Source organism: Bubalus kerabau, chromosome 4 (genome assembly GCF_029407905.1).
Source record: "Bubalus kerabau isolate K-KA32 ecotype Philippines breed swamp buffalo chromosome 4, PCC_UOA_SB_1v2, whole genome shotgun sequence".
Taxonomy (NCBI): domain Eukaryota; kingdom Metazoa; phylum Chordata; class Mammalia; order Artiodactyla; family Bovidae; genus Bubalus; species Bubalus kerabau.
This window is the reverse complement of record NC_073627.1, coordinates 11,899,069-11,925,095: the sequence shown is the minus strand read 5'-3', so window position 1 is coordinate 11,925,095 and position 26,027 is coordinate 11,899,069. Positions and strand designations below refer to the sequence as shown.

Here is a 26,027-nt window from a genome sequence, read left to right as displayed (position 1 = left end):
CAAAATGGCTGTCTGGGGAGGCCTTACAAATAGCTGTGAAAAGAAGAAAAGTGAAAAGCAAAGGAGAAAAGGAAAGATATAAGCATCTGAATGCAGAGTTCCAAAGAATAGCAAGGAGAGATAAAAAAGCCTTCCTCAGTGATCAATGCAAAGAAATAGAGGAAAACAACAGAATGGGAAAGACTAGAGATCTCTTCAAGAAAATCAGAGATACCAAAGGAACATTTCATGCAAAGATGAGTTCGATAAAGGACAGAAATGGTATGGACCTAACAGAAGCAGAAGATATTAAGAAGAGGTGGCAAGAATACACAGAAGAACTGTACAAAAAAAAGCTTCATGACCAAGATAATGGCAATGGTGTGATCACTCACATAGAGCCAGACATCCTGGGATGTGAAGTCAAGTGGGCCTTAGAAAGCATCACTATGAACAAAGCTAGTGGAGGTGATGGAATTCCAGTTGAGCTATTTCAAAGCCTGAAAGATGATGCTGTGAAAGTGCTCCACTCAATATGCCAGCAAATTTGGAAAACTCAGCAGTGGCCACAGGACTGGAAAAGGTCAGTTTTCATTCCAATCCCAAAGAAAGGCAATGCCAAAAAATGTTCAAACTACAGCACAATTGCGCTCATCTCACACACTAGTAAAGTAATGCTGAAAATTCTCCAGCCAGGCTTCAGCAATATGTGAATCATGAACTTCCAGATGTTCAAGCTGGTTTTAGAAAAGGCAGAGGAACCAGAGATCAAATTGCCAACATCCGCTGGATCATGGAAAAAGCAAGAGAGTTCCAGAAAAACATCTACTTTAGCTTTATCGACTATGCCAAAGCCTTTGACTGTGTGGATCACAATAAACTGTGGAAAATTCTGAAAGAGATGGGAATACCAGACCACTTGATCTGCCTCTTGAGAAACCTGTATGCAGGTCAGGAAGCAACAGTTAGAACTGAACATGGAACAACAGACTGGTTTCAAATAAGAAAAGGAGTACGTCAAGGCCGTATATTGTCACCCTGCTTATTTAACTTATATGCAGAGTACATCATGAGAAACGCTGGGCTGGAAGAAACACAAGCTGGAATCAAGATTGCTGGGAGAAATATCAATAACCTCAGATATGCAGATGACACCACCCTTATGGCAGAAAGTGAAGAGGAACTAAAAAGCCTCTTGATGGAAGTGAAAGAGGAGAGTGAAAAAGTTGGCTTAAAGCTCAACATTCAGAAAACTAAGATCATGGCATCTGATCCCATCACTTCATGGGAAATAGATGGGGAAACAGTGGAAACAGTGTCAGACTTTATTTTGGGGGGCTCCAATATCACTCAGATGGTGATTGCAGCCATGAAATTAAAAGACGCTTACTCCTTGGAAGGAAAGTTATGACCAACCTAGATAGCATATTCAAAAGCAGAGACATTACTTTGCCAACAAAGGTTCGTCTAGTCAAGGCTATGGTTTTTCCTGTGGTCATGTATGGATGTGAGAGTTGAACTGTGAAGAAAGCTGAGGGCCGAAGAATTGATGCTTTTGAACTGTGGTGTTGGAGAAGACTCTTGAGAGTCCCTTGGACTGCAAGGAGATCCAACCAGTCCATTCTGAAGGAGATCAGCCCTGGGATTTCTTTGGAAGGAATGATGCTAAAGCTGAAACTCCAACACTTTGGCCACCTCATGTGAAGAGTTGACTCATTGGAAAAGACTCTGATGCTGGGAGGGATTGGGGGCAGGAGGAGAAGGGGACGACAGAGGATGAGATGGCTGGATGGCATCACTGACTGGATGGACGTGAGTCTGAGTGAACTCCGGGAGTTGGTGATGGACAGGGAGGCCTGGCGTGCTGCGATTCATGGGGTCGCAAAGAGTCGGACACGAGCGACTGAACTGAACTGAACTGAAGTCCATATCAATGCAATAAATGTATGCATTGAAACATACAATTTTTTTTTTTAACCTCATTGGGTTTTAGTTGTGGCACTAGGGCACTTTATTGTTGCTAACAGGCTTCCTTATAGTTGTGGTGCTTGGGCTCAGTAGTTGTGGTGTGAGCTTAGTTCACCCCATGGCATGTGGGGCTTTATTTCCCTGACCAGGGATCCAACCTGCATTCCTAGAATTGGAAGGCAGGCTCTTAACCTCTGGACCACAATGGAAGTCTCCCACACAATTTTTAAAAATACAAAATAGTATAACAATAAATAGTATGTAAGTACAATGTATGATCAAACATAATTAGAAAATAAGACAGAAAACAACAAAATACAAGGACAGTGGTAGGTGCAGTTTACTCTGTGAGGCTGAGGCAGGCACAGACAGATCAACTGGGTGGAGGAGGATGGTGGGGTGGTAGGATGAAGGAAGAAGGGGACAAGGAAGCCAGAGTACTTGATGAACAGTTTCAGATGGCATCACCTGCCACTTTGTCCCTAAAAGATGGTGCTCTGGACATTGCTGGTTTCAGTCTGGACATCTCCAGATGCTCTGGTCCAGTGTTCACAAAGGGACTGGCTTCTCCCTGTAGAAGATCTGCTTGTGGAAAGTTTGCTAGTCATTATTCCCCAGGTCAGCTGCATGGCAGGGGAGCCCCTGGACTTAGCCCCACAGCCCACCTGGCAAAACCCAGTGTAGAGTATCTTCCTGATCCCTTAGATATTGGATCATTTGAAATTTCCTCAATCTTGTAACCACCAGCATTTGTAGAATGGATTCGGTTGGGCCCCAAACATACTTTGGGGCTGGTCTTGCTCCTTGCCTGCTTATCTGATAATCCTAGGGTCGTCTGTAGGCAGGATGCTCCAGGGCACAGTTTGCTGGGAGGGTAAGTGTGGTAAGAGGCTGGAACAAGGGACATTATGGGGGAAGGTAGGCCAGGGACGTGGTTCTGCCCCGCTGGGCTGCACAACTCCACGGCCCTGTTCCAGATGAAAACATCCAGATGTCTCAAAGCAGGGCCTGTGTGACAGAGCAGGCTGAACATAACACCCACAGTAAATCCAGAGCCGTGAAGAACAACAGGGGCTTGTATTTCCTAGGTGCGTTTTGTATCTATTTCCCAGCCTGCCTTCAGATCTGCCTTTCAGCTGTTTTTCCCCATGGAAAGACAGGAGTGAGACCTGCAGTTAAGTTTCTCATGGAACAGCCTTTGGAGTTCCGCTTGGTTACGGCGAAGTTTGACTGATGAAAGTCAGTTTTCTGGGCCTGGGTATTCTTGCCTGAGGATCATGTTCTTTGGACCGCATGGAGTAAAACCTGTCCCAGGGTCAGGTGTTTCCCAAGTTAAAACAGTGAGGCCCAAAAATTTGGTCCTGGGTCCAGCACGAAATTAGTTCACCCACCTTGGGCTGGCAAGGCCTGCCCAGACAGAAGAACAGCCCATAAGGAACCATGGTTCCTTTCTTATTTAGGGAGGTAGGAGGGGCAGAAGTAAGAGGAACACAATGAAATAACTTCATGGCTCCCATGATGGCACCTCCCTGTACCTGTGTCTCTGTCTTCTCTTCTTATTAGGACGCCATTCAAGTCCAGTATGACATCATCTGAACTTAGTTAAATACATCAGCAAAGATCCTATTTCCAAATAAGGTCACAATCACAGGTGCCTATGATTAAGAATGTAACTCTTTGTAGGGGACACAATTCTGTCCCCTACAGGCACCAGCTCCATGGGCTTTGCCAGAAGTCTCTAGAAGATTCAGCCATCAGCACTGCACAAAGATTCATAAGATTTAAATGAACTTGGGTCCTTTCAGAGGATTAAAATTATTTTAAAAGGTGGGGAGGGAAAAACAGGCTTTTTGCCAAAGTCAGCAGCAGAATTTACAAAGGTAGATAAATCTATGCAAAACATATTTTATAAAAATAATCATACTTGGAGGCAGCAAAGCATTTGCTATTCACCTCCAGGTTAGCCCAGGTTAGCTCTGCTCCAGGTTGACTTGATCTTTATTTTTTTTCCTCTCTGGGAGGCTTACAGGATCCCAGTTTTCTGACCAGGGATTGAACCCAGGCCATGGCAGTGAAAACATCAAGTCCTAGGTACTGGACTGCCAGGGAATCCCCAGGTAGATTTTATCTCAAAAAAGACATAGGTCCCTGCCCCACTCCAGCACTAACGGGGAAGCCCACCGCTCCCAACCCCTATTAGCTCACAGAGCACCCTCAACATCCACTGCCCACTGGGTGTGGAGCCTGCAGGGATGTGGCTACAGAGCCCTAATCTGCCACCTTTGGGTCTGGTGGCACCGAGAGCATTGCTCCTGGACACCATGAGGCTGTAGAGTGGGCATGACAGACCAGTCACACCAGATCCCCAGCATTGTTTCATTTTTGAGTAAATGAATTACTGGGGCTTGGGCAAGACGTGATTGCTGGCATTGCAGCCTGAGTCCTAAATCATTCTCCTTCTTCCTCCTGTCCAACTTCCCTCCATCATCAGAGTTCTGCATCGAGCAGCTTCCTTCCGAGGTCTGTTCCCCCATAACTGAATTTGTTTTTTATTCCAAAACTCAATTTTAATAAAGCCAGACCTTGAGGGTGAGCTGCCTGACCTGCACTAGACACTCAGTTCATGTGGGAGAGGGTGAAAACAGAGGAGGGTCAAGCAAATAGAATTTGAGGAGGTTCGATTCATGACAGCAGCGACTACTTCTTAATTGTCTATTACATATATACCCCAAGGCTCCCCTCTCCTCTTCAATTTAACCTGTGCAACAAGCCTTTGGAAGATGTGGAAATGAAGGATCAGAGAGAGTAGACAAGTTACCCAAAGTCATGCATTGAGAAATCAGGACAGCCTGGGATCAAAGTCAGTAAGTACCCTTTGTGCCCGCCCACACCATGCTGCCTCCTCAGTCATGACTTTCAGAGTTTCTTGCCATTATCTGCAGAGTTCCAGTAGAGACAGACACAGGCACAGGCTCCGGAGAATGTGAGGCTTCCTAACCATTTTAGATTTGAACATTCTAAACCCACATCATCAGATACAGTGGTCAGGTGGCATTGAGCACTCTACATGTGGCTGGTTTGAGCTGAGATGTGCTGTGATGGTACAGGTCACACCAGGTTTCAAAGATTTAGTATGAGAAAAGTAATATAAAATATTTCATTGGTAAATTTTACATAGATTTCATGTGGCGCTAGGGCACTAGTGATAAAGAACCAGCCTGCCAATGCAGGAGACGTAAGAGACGCAGGTTCCCTCTCTGGGTCGGGACAACCCCCTGGAGGAGGAAATGGCACTCCATTCCAGTATTCTTGCTGGGAGAATCCCATGGACAGAGAAACCTGGTGGGCTACAGTCCATGGGATCACAAGGAGACACTACTGAGTGTCTGAGCATGTTGGAAATACTTATTTTAGATAAATAAGAGGTATGTTAATTTCACCTGCTTCTTTTTACATGTTTTAGTATGGCTACTTGAAATGTTAAAATGGCCCAGGTGGCTCACATGGGGGCTTCACTACTGTACTGCTCTCTGGCATCATTTGTTGGACAGCGCTGTCCTACATCACCATCATCTGTGTAGTCAGGGCCCCATCAGCTACTATAACAAGCGGGCATTCAGACCCTACTTCTGGCCCACATCATGGTGCTGGCTGGGGCTCGGCTCAGCTCAGCCAGGTGCCCTCCTTCACTCCATTGACCGAAACTCTGCCACTCACAATATGTGGCTTCCACAGGGCCCCTAGATCATCTCCATGCCAGCCAGCCAGAAAAAGGGAAAGTGCTTGTAGGAAGGAGAATGGGAGGCCAGGTTGAAATGGCACACACACTCCCCATGAACTGTGTTGGTCTGCTAGGGCTGCTGTGCCAAAGTGCCACAAACGGGACAGCTTTTTTTTTTCCGATATATTATCTTGGCCATGCTGCACAGCATGTGGCATCTTAGTTCCCCAACCAGGGATAGAAACCGCACCTCTTGCTTTGGAAGCATGAAGTCTTAACCAGCGGACCGCCAGGAAGTCCTGGAGCAGCTTAAACAACAGAACTTGACTGTCTCACAGTCTATGGGTCATAAGTCTGAGATCAAGGTATCAACAGGAAGAATCTGTTCTAGGCCTGCCGCCTGGATACTGGTGGTTTGGTGATGGCTGGCATTCTTGGCTTGTAGAAGCATCACCCCAATCTCTGCCTTCATGTTCACATCGTGGTCTCCCTGTGTATGCATGTCTGTACCAAACCTCCCCACCCCTGTTTTCTTTAGCCGTGCTGCACGGTTTGCAGGATCTCAGTTCCCTGACCAGGAATTGAACCTGAGCCACAGTGGTGAAAGTCCGGAACCCTATCCACTAGGCAACCCTCCCCTTTTTTTAAGGACACAGCCATATTGGATTAGGGCCCACCCTACTGCAAGTATGAACTCATTTTAACTAAATACATTTGCAAAGACCCTATTTCCAAGTAAGGGCTTCCCAGGTGGCACTAGTGGTCAAGAATGCACCCATCAATGCAAGAGACGCAAGAGATGTAGTTCCCATTCTTGGGTCAGGAAGATCCCCTGGAGGAGTAAAGGGCAACCCATTCCAGTACTTATGCCTGAAAAATTCCATGTACAAGAGAAGCCTGGCGGGCTACAGTTGATGTGGTTGCAGAGTCGGACACGACTGAACACACAGTACAGCTAATTTCCAAATAAGGTCCCATCCTGGGTACTGGGGGTTAGGACGCGATGTGCATTTTGTGAGGCAGGGGACACAGTTCAACCCACAACAGACACTATTGACTTGATCTTAGTCACGTGGCCACACTCACTACAGGTGAGGCAGGAAACTGCAGTGGTGTTGGTGATGTCACCACACAGTCAACGGTGAAAGTCAAAGTGAAGTCGCTCCATCGTGTCAGACTCTTTGAGACCCCATGGACTGTAGCCCACCGGACTCCTCTGGCCATGGGCTTTCCAGGCAAGAATACTGGAGTGGGTTGCCATTTCCTACTCCAGGGGATCTTCCCAACCCAGGGATCAAACCTGGGTCTCCTACACTGCAGGCAGATTCTTTACTGTCTGAGCCACCAGGGAAGCCCTATAATTTTCCATATGTCAATGCAATGTTCTCTGAAACATTAAACCATACAAATATTGTTTCTTATCTACCCAAGGAGGGAACACTGCCATGAGCTTGATCTTTATCCTTCCAGGACTTTACAAAGTCTCATACATGTATCATAGAATTGTTTACAGAGTGTACTCACACAAATGGTTATCTCAAGATTGGTATCACTCTGCAACTTGCTTTTTCCACTCAAAAATCTGTTAGTATCCACACCACCTTGTTCCTTTAACTACCATGTGCCTTCCACAGTTTTCATGTTCCGTGGTCAAGACTTAGGTTGCTTTCATTTTCCAAAATTGCCAATGAGGTTGTGATAAACATCCTTGGCCTGCTTCCCGGGAGATGGGCTCGTGTTTCGCTAGAGTGGCTTCTGAGAATTGGAGCTGCTGAGTTACAGATAGTGAGGGTTTCCAATGAAATTGTTCCCACCCCAGTATATCAATTTGCCCAGCCCTGTGAATTGGATGATCTCTGGGTTCCAGAATAGGTGGGCTCAGTACGTGGGCACAGGCCCAAAAGGGACCACACCTCCATCCCAGCTTTGGGCAAATGTGGTCCAGTGGGCAGCTTCAAGACACGCTTGCCTTACCCTAGACAGGAGAGGTTGGGGGAGAATGGATACATGTATATGCATGGCTGAGTCCCTTTGCTGTTTACCCGAAACTATCACATTGTTTGTTAATCGGCTATACCAATACAAAATAAAAATTTTGTTGGTTTTTTTTAAGACAGCTGGCCTTGTAGAAAAAGATAAACTGCCTAAGCTAAGGAAAGGTGCTGTGTGGCTAGGGGTCAACCATTTAGCTGGCTGGTCAGGGGCCTAGAAGGAGAAACACCAGAAGATGGAGGACAAGGAATCTGAAAAGACTTGTGTACTGTGAGCAGGCCTGGACTCTCACTCTGCTCAGACACTGGCCACGATGGCCTGGGCAGAACACTGGCGGCTCTAGGGCACCCCATCCAGGGCCATCGCACTGTGAGTTCTTTCTCAAACAGAGTCCAGGGGCATAACCTCCTTCAGCTGAGATTTACCGATAAAAATGATGGAAGTCAAATTCCAAACAGGCGTGTCTAGAGGGTTTGCTAAGTAAATTACGACGCATCTATGGAATAAGATACCATGGAGCCATTGATCATCATGTCTTCTCCATTTATTATCACAACGAATAATTCACAGCAATGACCGCATGAAAATGTAGGTCACAGAGCACCACGGATGAAATGATCCCATTTACATGACTGTAAACACACATCCACATGCTAAGTACACACATGTACGTGTACAGTGGAGGTCAGAGGTCAGGAGCTATCGCCAAAGTGGATGGGGGAGGGGAAGATTTCCTGTAGTTTTTACAATAAGCATGTATGGATTCTACAAAAACACCAAAGCTATCAGTTTTTTAAATTTAGAAAACACAACAAAGTTACTTTCCACAGACACTTTTAAGTCTTTTGGCAAACCTTGGTTTTCCTCTCAACAACAGCACAGCCGCCGCCATCAAGAAGGGAACCCACCTGAGAGATGCCCGCCCTCCCCGTTTCCCCCAAAATCCAGGAAGGCGCTGGGGCGAGAAGAGGGCTCCTCTCCTAGACCACGCTGAAATCCCCGCCCTTTCCTTTCTCACCTGGTCTGCCATTCTAGAAGGCTCTCTCCTAACCACTCTTTTAAAAAGAGTTCACATACAGGGAAGAGCAGGGAGGTACCTTTTCGGTCACCTCAGAGGAAGGGGTGAGTCCTACCTGTGGACTCCACACCATTGCCCTCCTCCTCCTCCGGGTCACCTGCCCAGGTTTTTCAGATCCATCTGCAAGGCGGCATCCGGCATCACAGTGACAAGAACCTTACGGGAGACCCTCTGATGTCGGGCGCCCCTTGGCAGCCCACTCAGGCCTTCAGCAGGGCAATCTTGTGTTCCGGAACAGAGTCTTCGCTGCCATTGTAGGGCTGGGTCCCTGGTTCTTGCTTCAGATATTTCTCTGCAGAAAACACAAGGTTTTCAAACACTAAAAAGGCGAAGTGAGGATGGGTCAGTTCAAGGAATGGGATTAAAGGCTGGCATTCTGGGGGACCTTGAATGCAGAGAGTTAAGGTCCCTGGGCTGGTGCCCCCAGCCCTGGGCTGGTTTCACCTAAGTCTCCATCATCATCCTCACCACTCTCGGTGCCATGATAACCCTCCTTATTGCCAGGCGGGTTCCTTGGCATGGCTGGGCCTAACCTGCTTATCCAGCTCCTGCGGATCAGCTTCTGGCTGCTTCTAGCAGCAACATGGATGAATCTCACAGATACGAGGTTGAGCTAAGGAAGCCAGACACAGAATCCCACTACACGAAGTTCTAAGACAGGCTATGCTGACTGATGGTAGAAGAAATCAGAGCAGCACTTACTCCCAGTGGCAGTCAGGGGAATGAGGGAAATTTCTGGAATGATGGAGATGATCTCCACCCTAACTGGACAACCACTGCATTCATCTATCAGGACTCAAACTCATACTTAGCATCTGTGCATTTCACTGTTTGTGAACTATGCCTCACATACAATCCTAAAAGATAAAACCCCAGAGTAGAAAGGCCCCCTGACAACCTGCCCACTGTCTCACTCTAGTCGGAGTGCGCCCCACTCTCAGACTCAAGCCCTGACCCTCCTGTCTCCCAGGGTTGCAGTCCTGCTGTCCTGGCCCCCAGGGTGTGGGCAGCTGGGCTGCTGCGGCTCTGTGCTGACTGGCTGCGCTCACCTGCTTCTTCCAGGGTGCAGAAGTACAGGACTCCCTTCAGGTCAGCAGACAGCAGGACACGAAGGACAGGGACCTGCGGGGCAGATGAGCACTGACTTCAGGCGGGAGCGCTGCCGCCCCAGCACGCCACGCCATGGGCTGCCTCACAGCTCCGCGAGAGGAACCTGTCTTAAGGGAATACTCTCTGGGGGACAACAAGACGAGTGCTCTGCAAGCACAGGTTATAACGGAAGCGAGCAGAGCTCTGCAGCCTGAGGCCACAAGACAGAAGCCCGGCTACCTTCCTCACTGTGTCGCTGGGCAAGTCACTCAGCTTCTTTTAGCCTCGGTAGCCTCATCTTGACACGGGGAAGGTGACAACACAGCCCTCACCAGGCTACTTCCAGAGCAGGTGCCAATACCCACCTGCAGGCCAATGAGGGCAAGGGTGGCACCCCGCTTGTGGAAGTCCTCCAGGAGCTCCCCAAGCCCCAGCACCACCGTGTAGTCGATGCTGCAGATGTGGGTGCAGTCCAGGGCCACGGAGCGCGGCGGGGATGCTGGAGGGAGAAGAGAGGTCACACCAGGTGCAGGCCACCACAGGAGGCCCTGGCCAGGGGCCTGAGGCCATGCGAGACCATCAGGAGCACGTCCCCAGTGTGAATGGGAAAGGGAAAGGACAAGGACCCGAGCCATTAGCTGTTTGGGGGCAGCAGCAACTGTTTCCTTCACACGGCAGACAAACAAGCCCCTTTCTCCCCTAAATATCAACTCCCAGAAGCAGTGTGCCCTTAGGGACACATGGTGGGGACCTGCCACCCTTAGTGCATGCAGACGGCGGGGGTGGGGGTTTCACTGGACACAACTCTGAAATGCCCGAGACCTCCTGGACCCAAGGGCAGGTGAGCTCCTTCCTGACAGTCGAGAGCAGGATCTGGGGTTCAGCAGGAGCCAGGCTGGGTGCAGAGAAGGTGGTGGGGAGCTGGGGATGACCACAGCCCACGTGGCCACGTACTTTCCAGAGCCCGGCTCAGCAATGCCTCTCGGAGGGTCTCGATTGCAGGGAAGTGCAGGCCACTCGCCGGCTGCAGGACTAGCATTGGACCCTCTGACACCTGGGGACAGCAGGGGAAAGCCAGTGAGCCCTGGAGGCCAATTCAATAGGGCAGCTCTGCCAGGCTTAGGGTGGATGCAGAGTGCAGAGCTGGCGGGAGCCCCCACCCATGGCCCCATGCACCACAGGAGAACAGCGTGCGGTTAATGCAGGAGGGTCACACCATCCACCAGGTGAAAGGTCACTCGGCAGTGCCTCGGGCCACAATCACACCGAGAGCCAAAGTGTAAGACAGTGGGATCAAGGGGTCCACCCCATGGCATACTTCACCCCACTGGGCCCCCTGAGGCTGGTGGGCCCCCCTCAGGGAGGCAGATGGGCTACCTGTATTTTGGGTCTGGCCACAGAGTGCAGGAGAATCAGCACAGAAACCAGGGTGCCTGCCAGGATGCCGTACTGGACTTCCCAGAAGCAGAGCAGGAACGTCACGCAGAGGGGCAACAGGTCCAGCCCTGGGAGAGGGGGTCCAGCTGAGAGGGGGACCCTCCTCGGCGAGTTCAGCTCCTGGCTACCTGAGCCCTCCTATGAGGATGCCTCAGGTATGGCTTTCATGTAACAAGTAAAGGTGTCTTGGACCCCAAGCAGCCCCCAAGGGTCCACCTCTCCCTGCAAGAACTTGGGAACTGATGCTGCTGATAGGCCATGTCAGCTCAAGGGTGTCAGAGGCAGGAAGTCCCTCCCTGTCTGGCTCACCTGGCCCCCGGCCCCTGGAACGAGGCCACAGTGGGCACTTCTCAGGGGACCAAGGATAAAGGGATGCAGAAGTCATGTAAATCCCTCAACTCCTTTGAGAAACAAAACAGAGTAAAAACTTGTTATAGTAAATGAACTGCAGGTTCAGGGGACCTGGAGCTGCAATGATGGTGGAGAAGGGAGGCTGTGACGTGGGCCCTGCTGGTCACCCCAAAGCCCCCGCCTTGCCCCAACTGGGCTGGTGCGGGCAGCGGCTGACAGCAGGGGCAGGATCATTGATAAACCTCAGGGCCGACAGACAAGAGACACATACTCTTCACTCGCCAGAGCGTCCTCACGATCTTGGTGTCGAACAGGGGGACCACAGCCATGATAATGACGGCAGCCAGGGCAGACTTGGGGATATAGTAGAAGAGCGAGGTCAGGTAGTCCAGCGACAGCAGCACCAGGGCTCCTGTGGGCGTGTGGGGGCGCCATGACCTTGTGGCCCTGCCGCCCCGACTCCCACCCAGCAAGGAGCCTGTCTGGGGGCACAGAGCTGGGCGCCAGAGCCAACAGCACCCACACTCAGGGTTCCTTCCTCTCCTTTCCTCCCATCTCACTGCCGTGGACACAGGAGAACACAGTGTGTGTGCTCGAGGGGTGCTCACCCGTCATCAGGCCCCCCGCTGGGGTGCACACTCCCGACTGGGCATTCACAGCCGTCCTGGGAGGTGAGAGAAACCCATCAGTGGCTGTCAGTTGGACCAGGAGAGCAGCTGAGGTCCACACAGCTAAGGCTGGTCTCCAGGAATGGGGGCTCCCGTGGCGGGAGGGGTGGGGGGGTGGGAAACGGGAGCCCTCGGCAACATCGCCACCTAGTGGAGAGACTTAAGACACTGGCGCACTGGGTCCTCTCACCAAGGGAGACTCCTGGGCCTTCTCAACCCCAAATAACAGATGGGCATGTCTGAGAGAGGCCTGATTGTAAATCCAAATGTCCAACGCTGTAATTGTGCTCGATATCAGGGGGCACAAAATATGACCTTAAATAAACAGGTTCGCAACCCACTTATGCCAACAAGCGCATATAAAAAGTTAACTTGAAAATTGGTTAGAGGTTTTACTTCATGAATGCTAGTATAGCACCTACCAAGTGACCAGAGATTTTCTTTAAACTCCCTAAATAATTTTCTGAGACAGACAGGGCTGTCATGACTCTACAGACAGAGAGGTTGAGATGTGTGAGGTTGGGCCATGTGCCCTGTGCCCCCTCAACATGGTGGTCTGGGGTATCAGGAAGGTTTAGTGCTCAGATAGGGTTGGGTTGGGTTCTGGGACTTTGCCTGAGGGCTGGGCACTGATGCCTCCTCTTCTGTTTCCAGCCATGGGCCTCTCTCCCACCCTGCCCTCCTGCTTTTTGGGGGTCCATATGGTGACCCCACCTGACAGTCTGCCCTTTCTTCAGGCAGAGCTGCAGTCTTTCCCGCCCCCACTATCTTTCAGGAATTAACTCGAGCAACAAGATGCCAGGAGCATTTCCATGCATGGGCATGAGCATGCTCAGTCACTTCAGTCATGCCGACCCTTTGCGACCCTATGGACTGTAGCCCACCAGGCTTCTCTGTCCATGGGATTCTCCAGGCAAGGAATACTGGAGTGGGCTGCCATGCCCTCCTTCAGGAGATCTTCCAGACCCAGGACTGAACCCATGTCTCCTATGTCTCCTGCACGGGCAGGCAGGTTCTTTACCCCTAGCTATCACCTGGGAAGCCCCCAACACTGTACTGTTGTAAAAGAAAGCCAGCCGAAGAGGTGGGAAGCAGATGGGAGTCCCTCATCCTGCATCTGTGTGAACTCTGCCAGAGCTGACCGACGGGGAGAAGACAGATAGGGAGAACCATGAAAACGGCCTCAGGACATGGGAAGGACCCCGCAGGGGAGCCGGTTCTTCAAGTCGGAAGAAGACCTTTTGTCCCAGGCTGGGACCTCCCTGGAGACACAGAGAGGGAGCATGTGGTCACTCACCGTCCAAAGCTGCCTGTGACCGGGTAGGAGGAGAAGAGGGAGCCCAGGATGTTGGTTAAGCCTAGGGAGAAAACAGAAGGAAAAGGTTCATGCAGGGGAAGGACCATGAAACAGAGAGGAAAAGGAGATGTAAAGGAAGGACACAGAAACCAAACAGAAACAGAAGACAGGAGGTGAGAGGCTCTACCCAGGGGGGCACCCTGTATCGGGTTATCCCTCCCTCTAGGAAGGACAAAACAAACCACGATCTCTGCCAGTGTGCTGAGGTTGACTCCAGCTATGAAGCAATTCTGACCCTGGCCTTGCCTGTGTGAGTTAGATATGTCTTTTCCTGTGTATAACAGAACAAGGAATCCCACTGCCCAGAAGTGGGGCGGTGGCTGAATAGGGCAAGTGTGCACAGGCCCAAAGTGCCCAGTCCTGCTGGGGTCCCTCATGGTCTGAGTTCCTTCAAAGCCACACTCCTTTCATGAGATGACCAGCCAGAATGAAGCCTTGGATTAACCTGTACTGGACACACCCGTGCCCGGAGCCTGGCTGGGAACTCAGAATGGAGTTAATCAGCCCACATTCATCACCACTGGATTGTCAGCAGCCCCCTCAGTCAGTGGCCTTCACAAAGATGACCAGTCTCCTTGGTCCCGCAAAACCCACAGCAAGTCCATAGGTTCAAGGCCTGCTCTCAAGATAGCGCAGATGGCACTCAAGATACAGCCCTCCACAGTCAGGAAGGCTGGGGCCAACTTGAGTCCTAACTCATCCACAGGGTGGAGCAAAGGCAGCCAAGATCCTGTAGGATCAGCAGGCTTACCTGAGATCTTACCTGGCCACATTCCTCAGCCATCTGATCCTCGCCCTGGAAAGCCCCTACCCCCAGCCCAAGAGGAACATTCCAGGTGTTTCTCGACCCAGAACAGGCCACAGCCCTCAGGGTCAGGTACACAGCAGGTGCTCAACGAGCTGCAGTCAGACTGGACACGAGATGTCGGAACCCTACTCCTAGCGATTAAACTGAACCACCTGAGATGGATGCAAGGGCCCCACCAAGGCCAGCTGTGCACCCTGCGCGTCAACACCACCACCACCCACACCCCGAGAGCGGCCCGCTGCTGGAGTCTTACCGATGGCCAGCAGCTCCTGGTTGGAGTTAATTCGGTAATTATTTTGAGAAGCTAAAGAGAATGGACAAAACATTGTTACTAGATATATATCATTGGGAAAATGTTTGTGAAACGGTAAAACAGGATACCAGTTTCTCCTTACAGCACTATGTTTCATAAATATAAGGTATAAACACAGATAAAATATATCCATATATGCAAAGGTATATGTGTCTCTGTGTTTACAAAAAAACCAACAAAGAGTAGAAAGACATAGAGTGAAATGCTACCAGCAGTTAACTGGGGTAGTGAGGGAGATTATAAGTGATTCATCTTTTCTTTATCCATTTCTGAACTGCCAATATTTTGTGCAACAAATATTGCTTTTATAAGGGAAGGATGTTTTAAACTAAAAGCTCTCTGGTTACAGGTCACGATGACTAGAGAGTCTCAGATGAGGCCTAGAGAGATGAACAGAAGATTTAGGGGGAAACCATGGAGGAGCATTAATCTTAAGACAGCAGTTGGCAAACTTTCTGTAAAGTGCCAGATCGTCAATACTTTAGTTCTGTTTTAATATTTATTTATTTGGCAACATCAGGTCTTAGTTGTGGCACATGGGATCTTCTGTTGCAGCGCACAGAATCTCTAGTTGCAGAGTGTGGGTTTAGTTGCCCTGTGGCATGTGGGATCTTAGTTCCCAACCCAGGGATCGAACTCATGTCCCCTGTATTGCAAGGCAGACTTTTAACCACTGGACTACCAGGGAAGTCCTCAATACTTTATGTTTTTTTTTCTTTTTTTTTAATCAAAAGAGTTTTTTAATGCTTTAGGTTTTGAGGATCACACCCTCTGTCACGCTGCTCAGCTCCCCACTGTAACACAAAGTACCCACACACCATGAAACAACTGAGCAAGAGACCACCTTAAAGTAAAACCTTATTTGTGAACTCAAATAGGAATTTCATACACTTTTCATGTGTCCCCAAATCCTAATCTTCTTTAGATTTTTTTTCAAACATTTAAAATGCAAAAGCTATTCTTAGGTGATGGGCAGCCAGCAGTGGTTTACTAAGCCTTGATTTAAAAGTGCAATGAGCTTTGCAAATGAGCACAGAAGTCAGCGGACTTGAAAAGAAAACAGAGTTTTCTAAGTAATAAACAAGATGAGTAACAGTTGTCACGTGCAGATTCCAAGATATGCCCCTCCAAATTTAAAAAAAAAAAGGATCAGAAAAATAAAAACTAAACAAGAAAGATGTGAGCTGAACAGCTTACAAACTGAAATGCAGTGTGGTCTTGAGCGATTGTTGGTGTTTGCAAAGGAAAACCCCTTAGAATGAACACTACTTTAGAGTCTCCTTGGAATGGTCTAAGGATCCAGATGCTGGAACTTCAGGGAAAGAAACAGAATCCTGGCACAACCTGGGCTGAGCAGTAAACACAGTTTAGGTAGTCATAATAACATACATGTCATATATTTGAATTTTAACCTTTAGAGTCAAATTAGATCCAAACAAAGACTTAACCCTGTTATAGAACGGAAAGAGCACGTCATCCTCATGGACAACACAGAGCACAGTCCAAGAACCTAAGACAGACAGAACCTAAGACAGACAGACATGTGAAGGGTTTGGCAGCCCCAGCTCAGGCAGAGGGAATCAGTATTGAGCGGCGAGCATATAAGTAGATTAACATTTCCCAGCCTCTGAGGGGGTGAGGAGCGGACAGACCAGCTGTGTTCAGACACCTGGAAAGGGTACCTTGTTAAATTTTTAGGAATTTTGCTAATAGGTTATCAAATACAGCCATTATTACCAATTAAATGAAAACTTTAAATTAAATCAATTACATTAAAAACAAAGATAATACTTAAAATGTGTCCGTTCTTAATGTTCTTTACCTTTCATTATGACCAATGAAATTACTTAGCTGTATGCATACAATAGATAGTGACTATTTCATATGTCATCACAAGACCTGAATGTTCAGACTCCACATTCAGCTTGAGACTAGCTGTCAGCGGAAGGGTGTATACTACACACAGAAAGTTCAACTGACAAAGGCTCAATGCAGGACCTTTTATGTCCAGAGAGCGGACTGTCAAATATTTCCAGCCACTGGAAGAGATTTTTCATTGACAATCCATTTTCACTAATTTTTTTCAAAAAACATAAACATGTGTTACTTGGATAAAAATTCAAAGTTTTAAAAATCAGAGCAGATAAAAGCAAGCAGGAGAGCAGGCAAGCAAGGCAGGCTGAGCTCCGGGTTGAGGTGCCAGGGAGGGCGTGGGTGGTGAGCATCTTACCAAAGGATTTGGCCACTGCGATGCTCTCCAGGAGACCCATCAGGGGTACCACGACCAGCCCGGCCCCCATTCCCTGAGAGAGGAGAGAGGGGTGGTGAGTGACCCTCCGGGGAAGGACAGAACAGGTCTGACCAGGCAGTGACCTGATAAGGCAAGCACTGGCTTGTCCACGTCTGACGGAAGCAAACATAACTCTAGCAGCAGGGCTGTGAACTCCCACTGCAAGGAGCAAGACACGGAGCAGAACACAACAAATTCCTGCTCTGCCAGCGCCCATGATGGCAGAAACACCCCTGGGCTCAAGGCGGAAAAAATACCCGCCGTGTCCCTTGAGGCTGTGCCTAATCAGGAAGTCATTCACACCTGTACCAAAGACGCACCTTTCTGAGGATGCAGCAGTCTGAGCTGAGGTCAGAGCTGCCCAACACTAAGCTGATGCATCAGGAGATAGAACCAGGGCCAGGGGCACTGCAGCCTTGGCCAAACTGGCTGGGTTCCGTCTCTACCTACCTGTACCATCTCGGTGAAGGAGATTGTCCCATTGGCAGTGGTCACTGAGAAGGGGGGGATGTGGGCATCGGGGAGTCCCTCAGGTGTCTTCCCAGTTAGAACAAAAGGCTGGTATCCGGTCACCTGGAAGGAGTATGCGACCAAGGCAGCAAAGGAGACCACCAGGGCATTGCGAGCTAGGATAGACGGTGAGAATGAAGGACATTAGCAGGATAAGGAGGCTCATCTCCAGAGAAAATTATAATCCTACATATGTATGTACATACAAAGTTTGTTCTCTGACAATAATGGAGTTACATTAGAAATCAGTAGTAAAATACTAATTAGAAAATCACCAAATATTTGGAAACTAACTCCTAAAAGGCTCCTGGTTCAAAGGAGAAATGAAATAATCCACTCCTAAATAATCCACAATCCAAAGGAGATGTCAAAATGGCAATTAGAAAGCATTTAGAACGAAATGAAAGTGAAACTATAACCTATCAAAATTGTGGGCTGCAGCTAAACCAGTGCTGAACAGGGAAATTTATTATCCTGAACACTGTATTAGAGAAGAAGGCAGGACTCAAAAACCTCAGCTTCTGCCTTAAGATTTTGAAAAGGAAAGGTATACTTAAGATCAGCCAATGCAAGGAAATAATAAATATCAGAGTAGAATCAATGAACTAGACAAAAGCAATGGAGAGATCAATGTTGAGAGAATAGAGAGAATCAAAAGTTCTGTGAGATAAATAAAACCAATGAACTTCTAGATTAGTTGATAAGGAAAAAGGGCAAGTTACCTGGGAGCAAGTCCTCACTCTGCCTCATCCTTCCTACGTGACCTTGAGAAGTCTTATTTGGTTTGTCTGTTTTATCTTTCAGAGCCTTACTTCCATCACTGGCAAAACAGGAAAAATAATATCCTATCCTCAAGGCTGTGATGAGAATCAAAAGAAGTGATGTTTGTGAAGTGCTTTCCAAGAGTCTGCATTTCCAACAAGTTTCCAAGCTGCTCTGAGCCCACACTTTCAGTGTCAAACTTCTAGACAATAGAACCTGTTTTCATTATCTTACAGATGACTATACTAAAGTGCATAAAATTTTGAAAACAACTCATGCAAGTGCCAAGTGGCTAAGCTAGGACTTGAAGCCAGGAGTTTTTATTTTTTCTTAAACAGCTTTTTTTTTTTTTTTTTTAAGTTACCTATAGATGGCTGGAGGAATACAGAAAAAGGTATCTTAGAAGCTCAGAGAGTTTTTTTTTATTTTTTGGCCACACCTTGCAGCATGCAAAATCATAGTTGCCGAATCAGGAACCGAACCTGTGCACCCTGCAGTTTCCACTGAATCACCAGGTAAGTCCCCAGGAATTTTCAATATAAACCCAGTGCTCTTCCACCCTCCCCACCATCTGGAGTGCTCAACATTTAACCATGGCCTTCAGGCTGCAGAACAGGGTCTGGTGAGTGACTCCAGGGACCAAGAAGCAGCTGGAGAATCTGGAAGTGACTCAAGGGCTAAGAATCTAGCTACCCCTTCTTACATGTCTGGATTTCATTGCTGCCAAGGAGTAGGTCCAAGTGGGGTGATTTCTGTTCCCTTCAGCTCTGGGAAGGCTCACTAGATATCAGCACTTCTTGCTTTGCTATACTTGCATTCTATCTCGGTGTCACCTACTGGTACCTCAGTGGAGAGATTTCTATTGACATCCCACTCCCATCCCTCACCCCCTCTACCCACAGATGGCCCTTCAACCAGCCAATGGTTTCATGAACTCTCATCTGGCAGCCTTTCATTTCAGTCTTTCTTTATAGATCCTCTGGTTGATTCCAGGCCCAAAGCAAAAACTTGACCCTCTGAAGTGAAGTGAAAATCTCGCAGTCATGTCTAACTCTTTGTGACCCCATGGACTATACAGTCCATGGAATTCTCCAGGCCAGAATACTGGAGTGGGTAGCCTTTCTCTTCTCCAGGGGATCTTACCCAGGTCTCCCACATTGCAGGCAGATTCTTTCCAGCTGAGCCACAAGAGAAGCCCAAGAATACTGCAGTGGATAGCCTATCCCTTTTCCAGCAGATCTTCCTGACCCAGGAATCAAACCGGGGTCTCTTGCACTGCAGGTGGATTCTTTAGCAACTGAGCGATTAGGAAAGCCCTTACCCTCTGCAGCTGCAGAGGGACAAGTTTGTCTCAGTGGAACTAGTTTTCTCCCCCAGAGACCTGCCAGGGTTTCTCAGCCTTCACACTGCTGTTTTGGGTCAGATCATTCTTTGCCACGGGCGACTGTACATTGCAGGATGTTTAGCGATGTCCCTGGTCTCCACCCATCACATGCCAGAAACAGCTCTGCCCCACAGGGCTAACCAAATATGTCTCTGGACATTGGCAAAAGTCCCACAGGTCGGGGGCAGGGGCATGATGTACAAAGTCATTCCTGGCTGAGAACTTCTGCTGCTAAACCAGTTTCCAGGTTGGCTGCATATCAGAACCACCTAGTGAGTGACGTGAGAATCTCAAGGGGTGGGATTCCAGTTCCTGGGGTGACTACAACGTGAGCCCAGGTTATTCAAGACAGCTGTGGAAGTGCTCCCTCGGCTGGAAGGCTCCCTCACCTGTGGTGGCAGTCCAAACCAGCCCATGGCTGAGCCGCACTCCGGTGGGCATCTCAGGATGGACAGGAGGCACGTGGTCCCGCATCAGCTTCAGCACCAGCAGCAGCACCATGCAGACCAGCCCCAGCACTGCATCGCCCACCCTGCAGATGGACACCGGTCACCACCCAACCCCACCGACAGCACTGGCCTTCTGGCCTTTGGCTGCTGGAAAGTTTTCTCTCTCGAATGCTCTTTTTCCTAAGAAATCTGTGTCCCTATTTCACTTCAGATCTTTATTCAAAACTTTTTAGGTATGCAGGCCCTAGGGGTTGAGGGCCAGATCACAGTGGTAGTTGCACTACCACTCCCAGTTTCAGTTTGTAGCTCTCTGGGCTACAAATGCCTCGTTGGTTCCAGAAGACTCACTTCTGACCAGTCCATCTCCATCTCCACTGCCTGCTGTGACCCCCACCAGGTATATCCTATTGGCCGGGAACCTCAGCAGCAGATGGGAAGACGACGAGGGTCACAGGGTTTCTCCCCTACTCCCTCCAAGTAGCTCCCCCTACAGCTCCCTCCAGGTCATTTCTTCCTCTTGCCTCTCCAGTCAGGGAAGGGTCCTGACCTGTGGCCAGGAGCATCTCCTGTTTGTTCCTTTAACCCACTGGCCCTCTGGGAGACGCAGCTCCACCTGAGGGAGGTGCTTGCTGAGGGAACCACCTCTACCTGCCGTCCATCCCTTGGGTACCTGCATATGTGCTGGCCTCGGCCTCTCCCTGCCCTACGTCCTCCTCTTCACTGAACTATGAATTCTTTGAGTGACAGACTGCCTGCCTTCCCTTTCGTGGTCTCTTCTTACTTCGACCATCTGAGAAAGCCCTGCATGGGGTCACACTGACCGGCGCACTGGAATGACTGGAGCAGAGCTTCTCAAGCTTCAATCAATATGCTGGCCAATCACCTGGGGCTCTTGTCAACCTGACCAATTCAGCAGGTCTAGGCAGGCCAGTGTGTGTATATCTTACCAGCTGCCAGGTGATGCCAACGGTCCTGCTCATGGGGCCCCTGTTTAAGCAGCAGGGCCCCAGAGGACTGGAATAAATGCCACCTGGGAGTGGAAATGGGGAGGGGACTGGGAGGGGGTCTACAAGGAAGAGCTTACTAATACAGGGAGTAAAAACTCAGCCGACCGGGTACCTGGTCTCTCCGATGTTGTGGAAAGTGTAATACACTTGCAGGAAAAACTGCCTGGGGATGTGCTGCAGTCCCAGCAGGTTCTGTTCAAAGAGAGATTGTGGTTAGACAACCTTCTGCGAGGCCTCTCCCTTGCAGCATCGTAATACCGCTCTAGCTGGAGTCCCCTACCCCTAAGCGCCCTTCCTGAGGGAAAACACTTGCTGGCTCTACCGGGCTTATCTAAGTCCATTTCCAAAGCCCCCCACGGGCAGATGAAAGTCATCCCTCCCCAAGGGAGAGGGGACGCAGAGGGTATGTTACAATGTTCACGTTGTTTCAGGCCTTTGCAAATTATTTTCGTGTCCGAGGAAAATCAGCATGGGCGACCTCAAGGCAAGGAAACCGGTTCAACAAGTGCCCTGGTTAAGGGTCCAGGGTCGGGAGTCCTGGGGCCCAGACCCGCCCGCGCAGACCCAGCAGCCTGAGGCCGGCGGTCTCGTCCATCACCTAGCGGCCCGCCCTCCACAGCACTGGCCCCGTCGCCATTGGCCCGAGACCGCGTCCGTCACTTGGAGGCCCGCCTCCCTGGGCACCGCCCCCTACCGGAAGTAAAAATCTGCGCAGGCAGGCTGAACCGCGCAGGTGGGGCCGCGGGGCCCCTACCAAATCAGCAGTCCTCGTCAGGGAGAAGGGGCGCCGCTCTGTGTTTTAGTTCTTTATCTGGCTGGGATCAGAAGGCGCAGTCGAGCCAGACTCCCAGGGTGGTCAGGCTCCAAGGACCCCAAAACCCGCTATGCACACAGCCATTGAAGGGGAAGGACACTGAGGAGGGTGGACACAGAGAGGAGTCTCTGTCCTGGGCAGGGGACTCCTGTTTGGGCAGGTCAAGAGGAACCCCACCCAACCCAGCCTAAAGGCTCTCAGAGGGCTGTCATGATGTAGTCAAGGTTTTGAAGACAGGGCCTAGGGTTGTCGAATAGGAATGTGTAAAGCAGCTGCCCTCTCACTGTGTTATGAAAAAAAGAGCATTCTTGACACTAAAAATGAAGGATAATGTTTCCAGAATAAAGGACACAGCATCCCACGAAACAGCATTTGCCAAGCTTATCCTGACATATGTGTGTACATAATCTATTCTTTGAATTTACCCACATTGTTCTAGGCTGTTTCCTCCCCTGTAAATGGAGATAATGATAAGCTTACCTCCCAGAGGACTTGTGAGAACTAAATGCAGGGTGCATTCAGTCCCACACCCAAATGGGTCAGCTACCCTAGTCTCTCTCACATGTACCCCTCTGGGGCTTTGTGTTTTCACTTTCTTGCTTGGCCTCCATCCTTGAAGACTGTCACCGGCCAGACTGAAGCGGAGCCTGACTATGGGAATCACACCATGGAGAGCCTGGTGTGTGCATGTGTCTATTGCCCTGAATCTCTCTGATTCAGCTCAGTTTCATTCTGCTCAGCACAGCTCGGGACAGCCACGTTGGGAGTAAAACAGTCCCTGCCCTCCAGGCACTCAGAACCCAGTGGAAGGAGAACAAATGATATCCTCAGATGACCAATGATTACTGATTCCAATATTTGCCACAGATGTTTAAATGGAAACATAAAGGAGCATGATACTTGACAAACACTGAATGAGAAGTTGGGGGTGGGGAGACATAAAAATGAAATAACCTAGCTAAATTAGCTTGGAGGAGCAATCTGCTTGTCAAAATTTTGGCAGTATGCTTGTGATCTGTGAAGACCTGATGGCTTAGTGTATATTTGAGGCTGCAGAACTCTGTGAGGTGAACCAAGCACTTAGGCATGAAAACTCTTGACAAGTGTGGGGGCTGTCATTACTGGTTCCCCAAATTACCTGTGGTAGAACTTGGCCATCACTTAAGATCTCCCCCAAAGGATGATTTTATTAATGGAGACTCAGGTCAGCACCACAGGCTCTGGACCCTCAAAGAGCAGGTTTGACAGGCCCACACATATCAGGACACGGCCTCAGTCCTGTTAGCCGGTAGGTGCCCCAGGGCCAACTAGTGTGCCTACCTTGATCTGCCCGAAGCCGATGATGATGGCAGCAGCCGAGGTGAAACCTTTAATGACGGGACAGGAGATGAAGTCCAGCAGGAGCCCTGGACAGCCAAGAGGGAACACCATGCTGGTCCCAGCCCTACTGGCTCAACGTGGGCTGGGAGAGGTGAGGGTTGGACTAGAGCTAAAGACTAGTAGAGGGCATGCCCTGTTTGGGCTGGTTTGGAGAACAGGAGAGACTATGGACTGAGCCCCAGAGCACTTCTCCAAGTGTCCTGGCTGAGCATAATAGGGAAGGGCTGAGAGTTATCCTTCCTTAGACACACACACACACACACACATGCACACACACACACACTGGGATAGCCCTTGAAATGCAAATAAGGAACTGCTGAAGGCATGGAATCCCCAGGAGGAGAACTGTAGCCCCCCACCCTCATGGCAGGAAAGCCTGAAAGTCTTACCTAAGCGCAGGAACCCCATGCCTAACTGGATGCAGCCCGACAGAAAGGCCAGCAGCACAGCATACGCAGGCTCGTGGAAGGTGTAGAAGGAGACCAGGAGGGACATGATGGCCGTGGGGCCCAGAGTCACATCTCGGGAGGTACCCAGAAAGAAATATACGAAGCACCCCATGAAGGCAGAGTAGAGGCCATACTGTTGGGCAGAAAGAGCAATGAATACCCAGGAGGCTCATGGCACACCCCCAGGGGTCCCTGGCATAGCTGACTGAGCAGAGGAATCTGTGTTGTTTGTTGTGTATTCTGGGCACAGCAGTGTATACAAGCAGGGCAAACTGCTTACCCTCTGTTATCCAAGGTTGTGGACCTACAGTGATTAGGGGCCTCTTTTCTACCCACACCCACCTGGGGCCTAGTGTTCTTATGTCTGAGTCTGTGAGCCTGAGAAAGGGTTCTTAAAGCCAGGGTGAGTCATCTCGCTGGCCCCATCAGGCCATCCAGAACTAGCTTGGTGCCTGTGACAAGAAGGGTTACAGGGGCACGTGTCTGCCCAAGGGCCATCACATGCTCTAGGTTATAAAACAAGGCTTTGTCGGACTGGAGCCCAGGGTGCTCCCTTGTCTGGAGGGGATACTATGCATTTCTACTTTGCTCCTGGACGAGCACTAAGGTCTGGAGTGGGGTCAGGCTGAGGGGAAAGGAGGGGAGGGGGGGCAGCCATCTCACCTGGGGAGGGAGTCCAGCCACCTCGGCGTAGGCCAGTGCCTGGGGAATGACTGTGAGCCCGACTGAGATCCCAGCAATGAAGTCCATCTTCAGGGCGTACCAGGTGTAGTCAGGCAGCCAGCCCAGGAAAGGCAGCCACTTCTGCATGGTCTCAGTGGACCAGCAGCAGGACATAGGGGCAAAGCCCTTGGGTGGCTTCATAGGAGACATAGGAGGCGACATGTCTGGAGCGGGAGTAGGACACAGACCAGCAATCAGTGTCTGGGCTTCAGAAAACCCAGCAATAAGGGAGGAGGGGGTTGCCCAGAGACATCAAGAGATGCGCCACCGGTCTACTCCCACGTAGGGGGTGGAGCCAGACGGGTTAAATCTCCCCCACACCTTGCTAATCTGAGACAGGAAACCAACATCTTAGGTAGAGGAGCCCCCAATAGAAGGCACAGTGCCCACTCCTCACCGACTGCTCTCCCTGAACCCCACCTGCCCAGACCCTAGGTGCCTTCTCTTCCGCCATCAACTCTGGCCCGAGGGGGAAAAAAAAAAAGATTTCTCAATGAGAAGCCTAAATACTAATGAGACTCAAGGTTTCGCTTCCCAGGAAAATTTATTTCCTTTTTTATTTCCCCCTCTCCCTGGAAATTTAACGGGGAGCAGTGCAGAGAAAAGCAGGTCCATGGTGACAGCCACAGCTGTCCGGCGAGTGGGAGGGGTGACTAGACGTGCGAGCGTCCTGAGATTTTCCAAGTGCGCATCATGGAAGGCTCCACCCACTACGGCAGACTGCGGCGCTGTGGTGGGGGGGCTCCCATCCCAAGGCTGCGCCTCACCCCAACCCCCACCTGTGGCGTTTCATCTTTAGAGGCGCCCTAGGTATTCTAGTAGGTTCTGAACGAACGTCAGCGGCTCCCCCACTAATTCGGGTCGCGCATTCTCTGGCGCCCCTGGCGCGCAAAGTCCCTCCTGGAGCCCCTGGCGCAAAGCCCGTCTCAGCCCACCCCCTACTCCCGGTCCCCACGAGGATGTTACGGACAGAACCTGCCCCCCACCCCCAAAGCCTCTTGCCCCGGACGCTGGGGTCTAAGGCGGGGGGATTCCACGCCGGCTGACCGTCTGTGGTCTGCTAGCCCCAGCAAGACGGAGGGTGTAGGGGACCTGGTGGGGATGAAGTGGGTGGGAGCGGGGTCCCCGCAGGAGGCGCCCGCACTCTCGGACCCCACGTCGCCCCCCGAGTCGGCAGCCCACCACCGATCCCGACCGGTACCCGGGCGGCTCGCTCACCCGGTCCCGGTCCCAGGCCCCGCCGCCGTCCGCCGCTCACTCACCGGACGCCACAGCTCCGGGTCTCCGGTTGTCTCCGCAGCTCCGGGTTTCCCGTCGTCTCCGCAGCGGGTCTGCAGAAACCGGAGAGGGAGAGGGAGCGGGAGCGGGGGCGGGTCCTGGGCGGGCCTGGTGTACACGTGACCGAGGCTGGGGCGGGGCGGCTCTGGTGCTCACGTGACCGGGGCGGGGAGCCGGGGCGGGGAGCCGGGGCGGGGAGCCGGGGCGGGGAGCCGGGGCG

At 50.4% G+C, this 26,027-nt stretch overlaps 1 protein-coding gene across 2 annotated transcripts; it reads right to left on the bottom strand.

The window, feature by feature from the left end:
• Positions 1-8,186: 8,186 nt before the first annotated feature.
• On the bottom strand, positions 8,187-25,885 carry SLC26A11 (solute carrier family 26 member 11). Of its 2 annotated transcripts, none has more exons than XM_055575311.1 (17): positions 25,792-25,885; positions 24,470-24,693; positions 23,747-23,939; positions 23,298-23,383; positions 21,276-21,355; positions 20,097-20,239; positions 17,502-17,677; positions 16,992-17,064; positions 14,702-14,752; positions 13,581-13,641; positions 12,224-12,279; positions 11,887-12,027; positions 11,205-11,332; positions 10,782-10,881; positions 10,193-10,326; positions 9,788-9,860; positions 8,187-9,030 (listed from the first exon to the last, which is right to left on the bottom strand). In XM_055575311.1, the coding sequence occupies exons 2-17, from the start codon at positions 24,689-24,691 to the stop codon at positions 8,939-8,941; spliced, it is 1,809 nt and encodes a 602-aa protein (XP_055431286.1). In that variant the 5' UTR covers positions 24,692-24,693; positions 25,792-25,885; the 3' UTR covers positions 8,187-8,938. The 2 variants fall into 2 exon arrangements, with proteins under 2 accessions (XP_055431286.1, XP_055431287.1); XM_055575312.1 differs by having other exon boundaries at positions 25,748-25,863.
• Between the last annotated feature and the right edge of the window lie 142 nt (positions 25,886-26,027).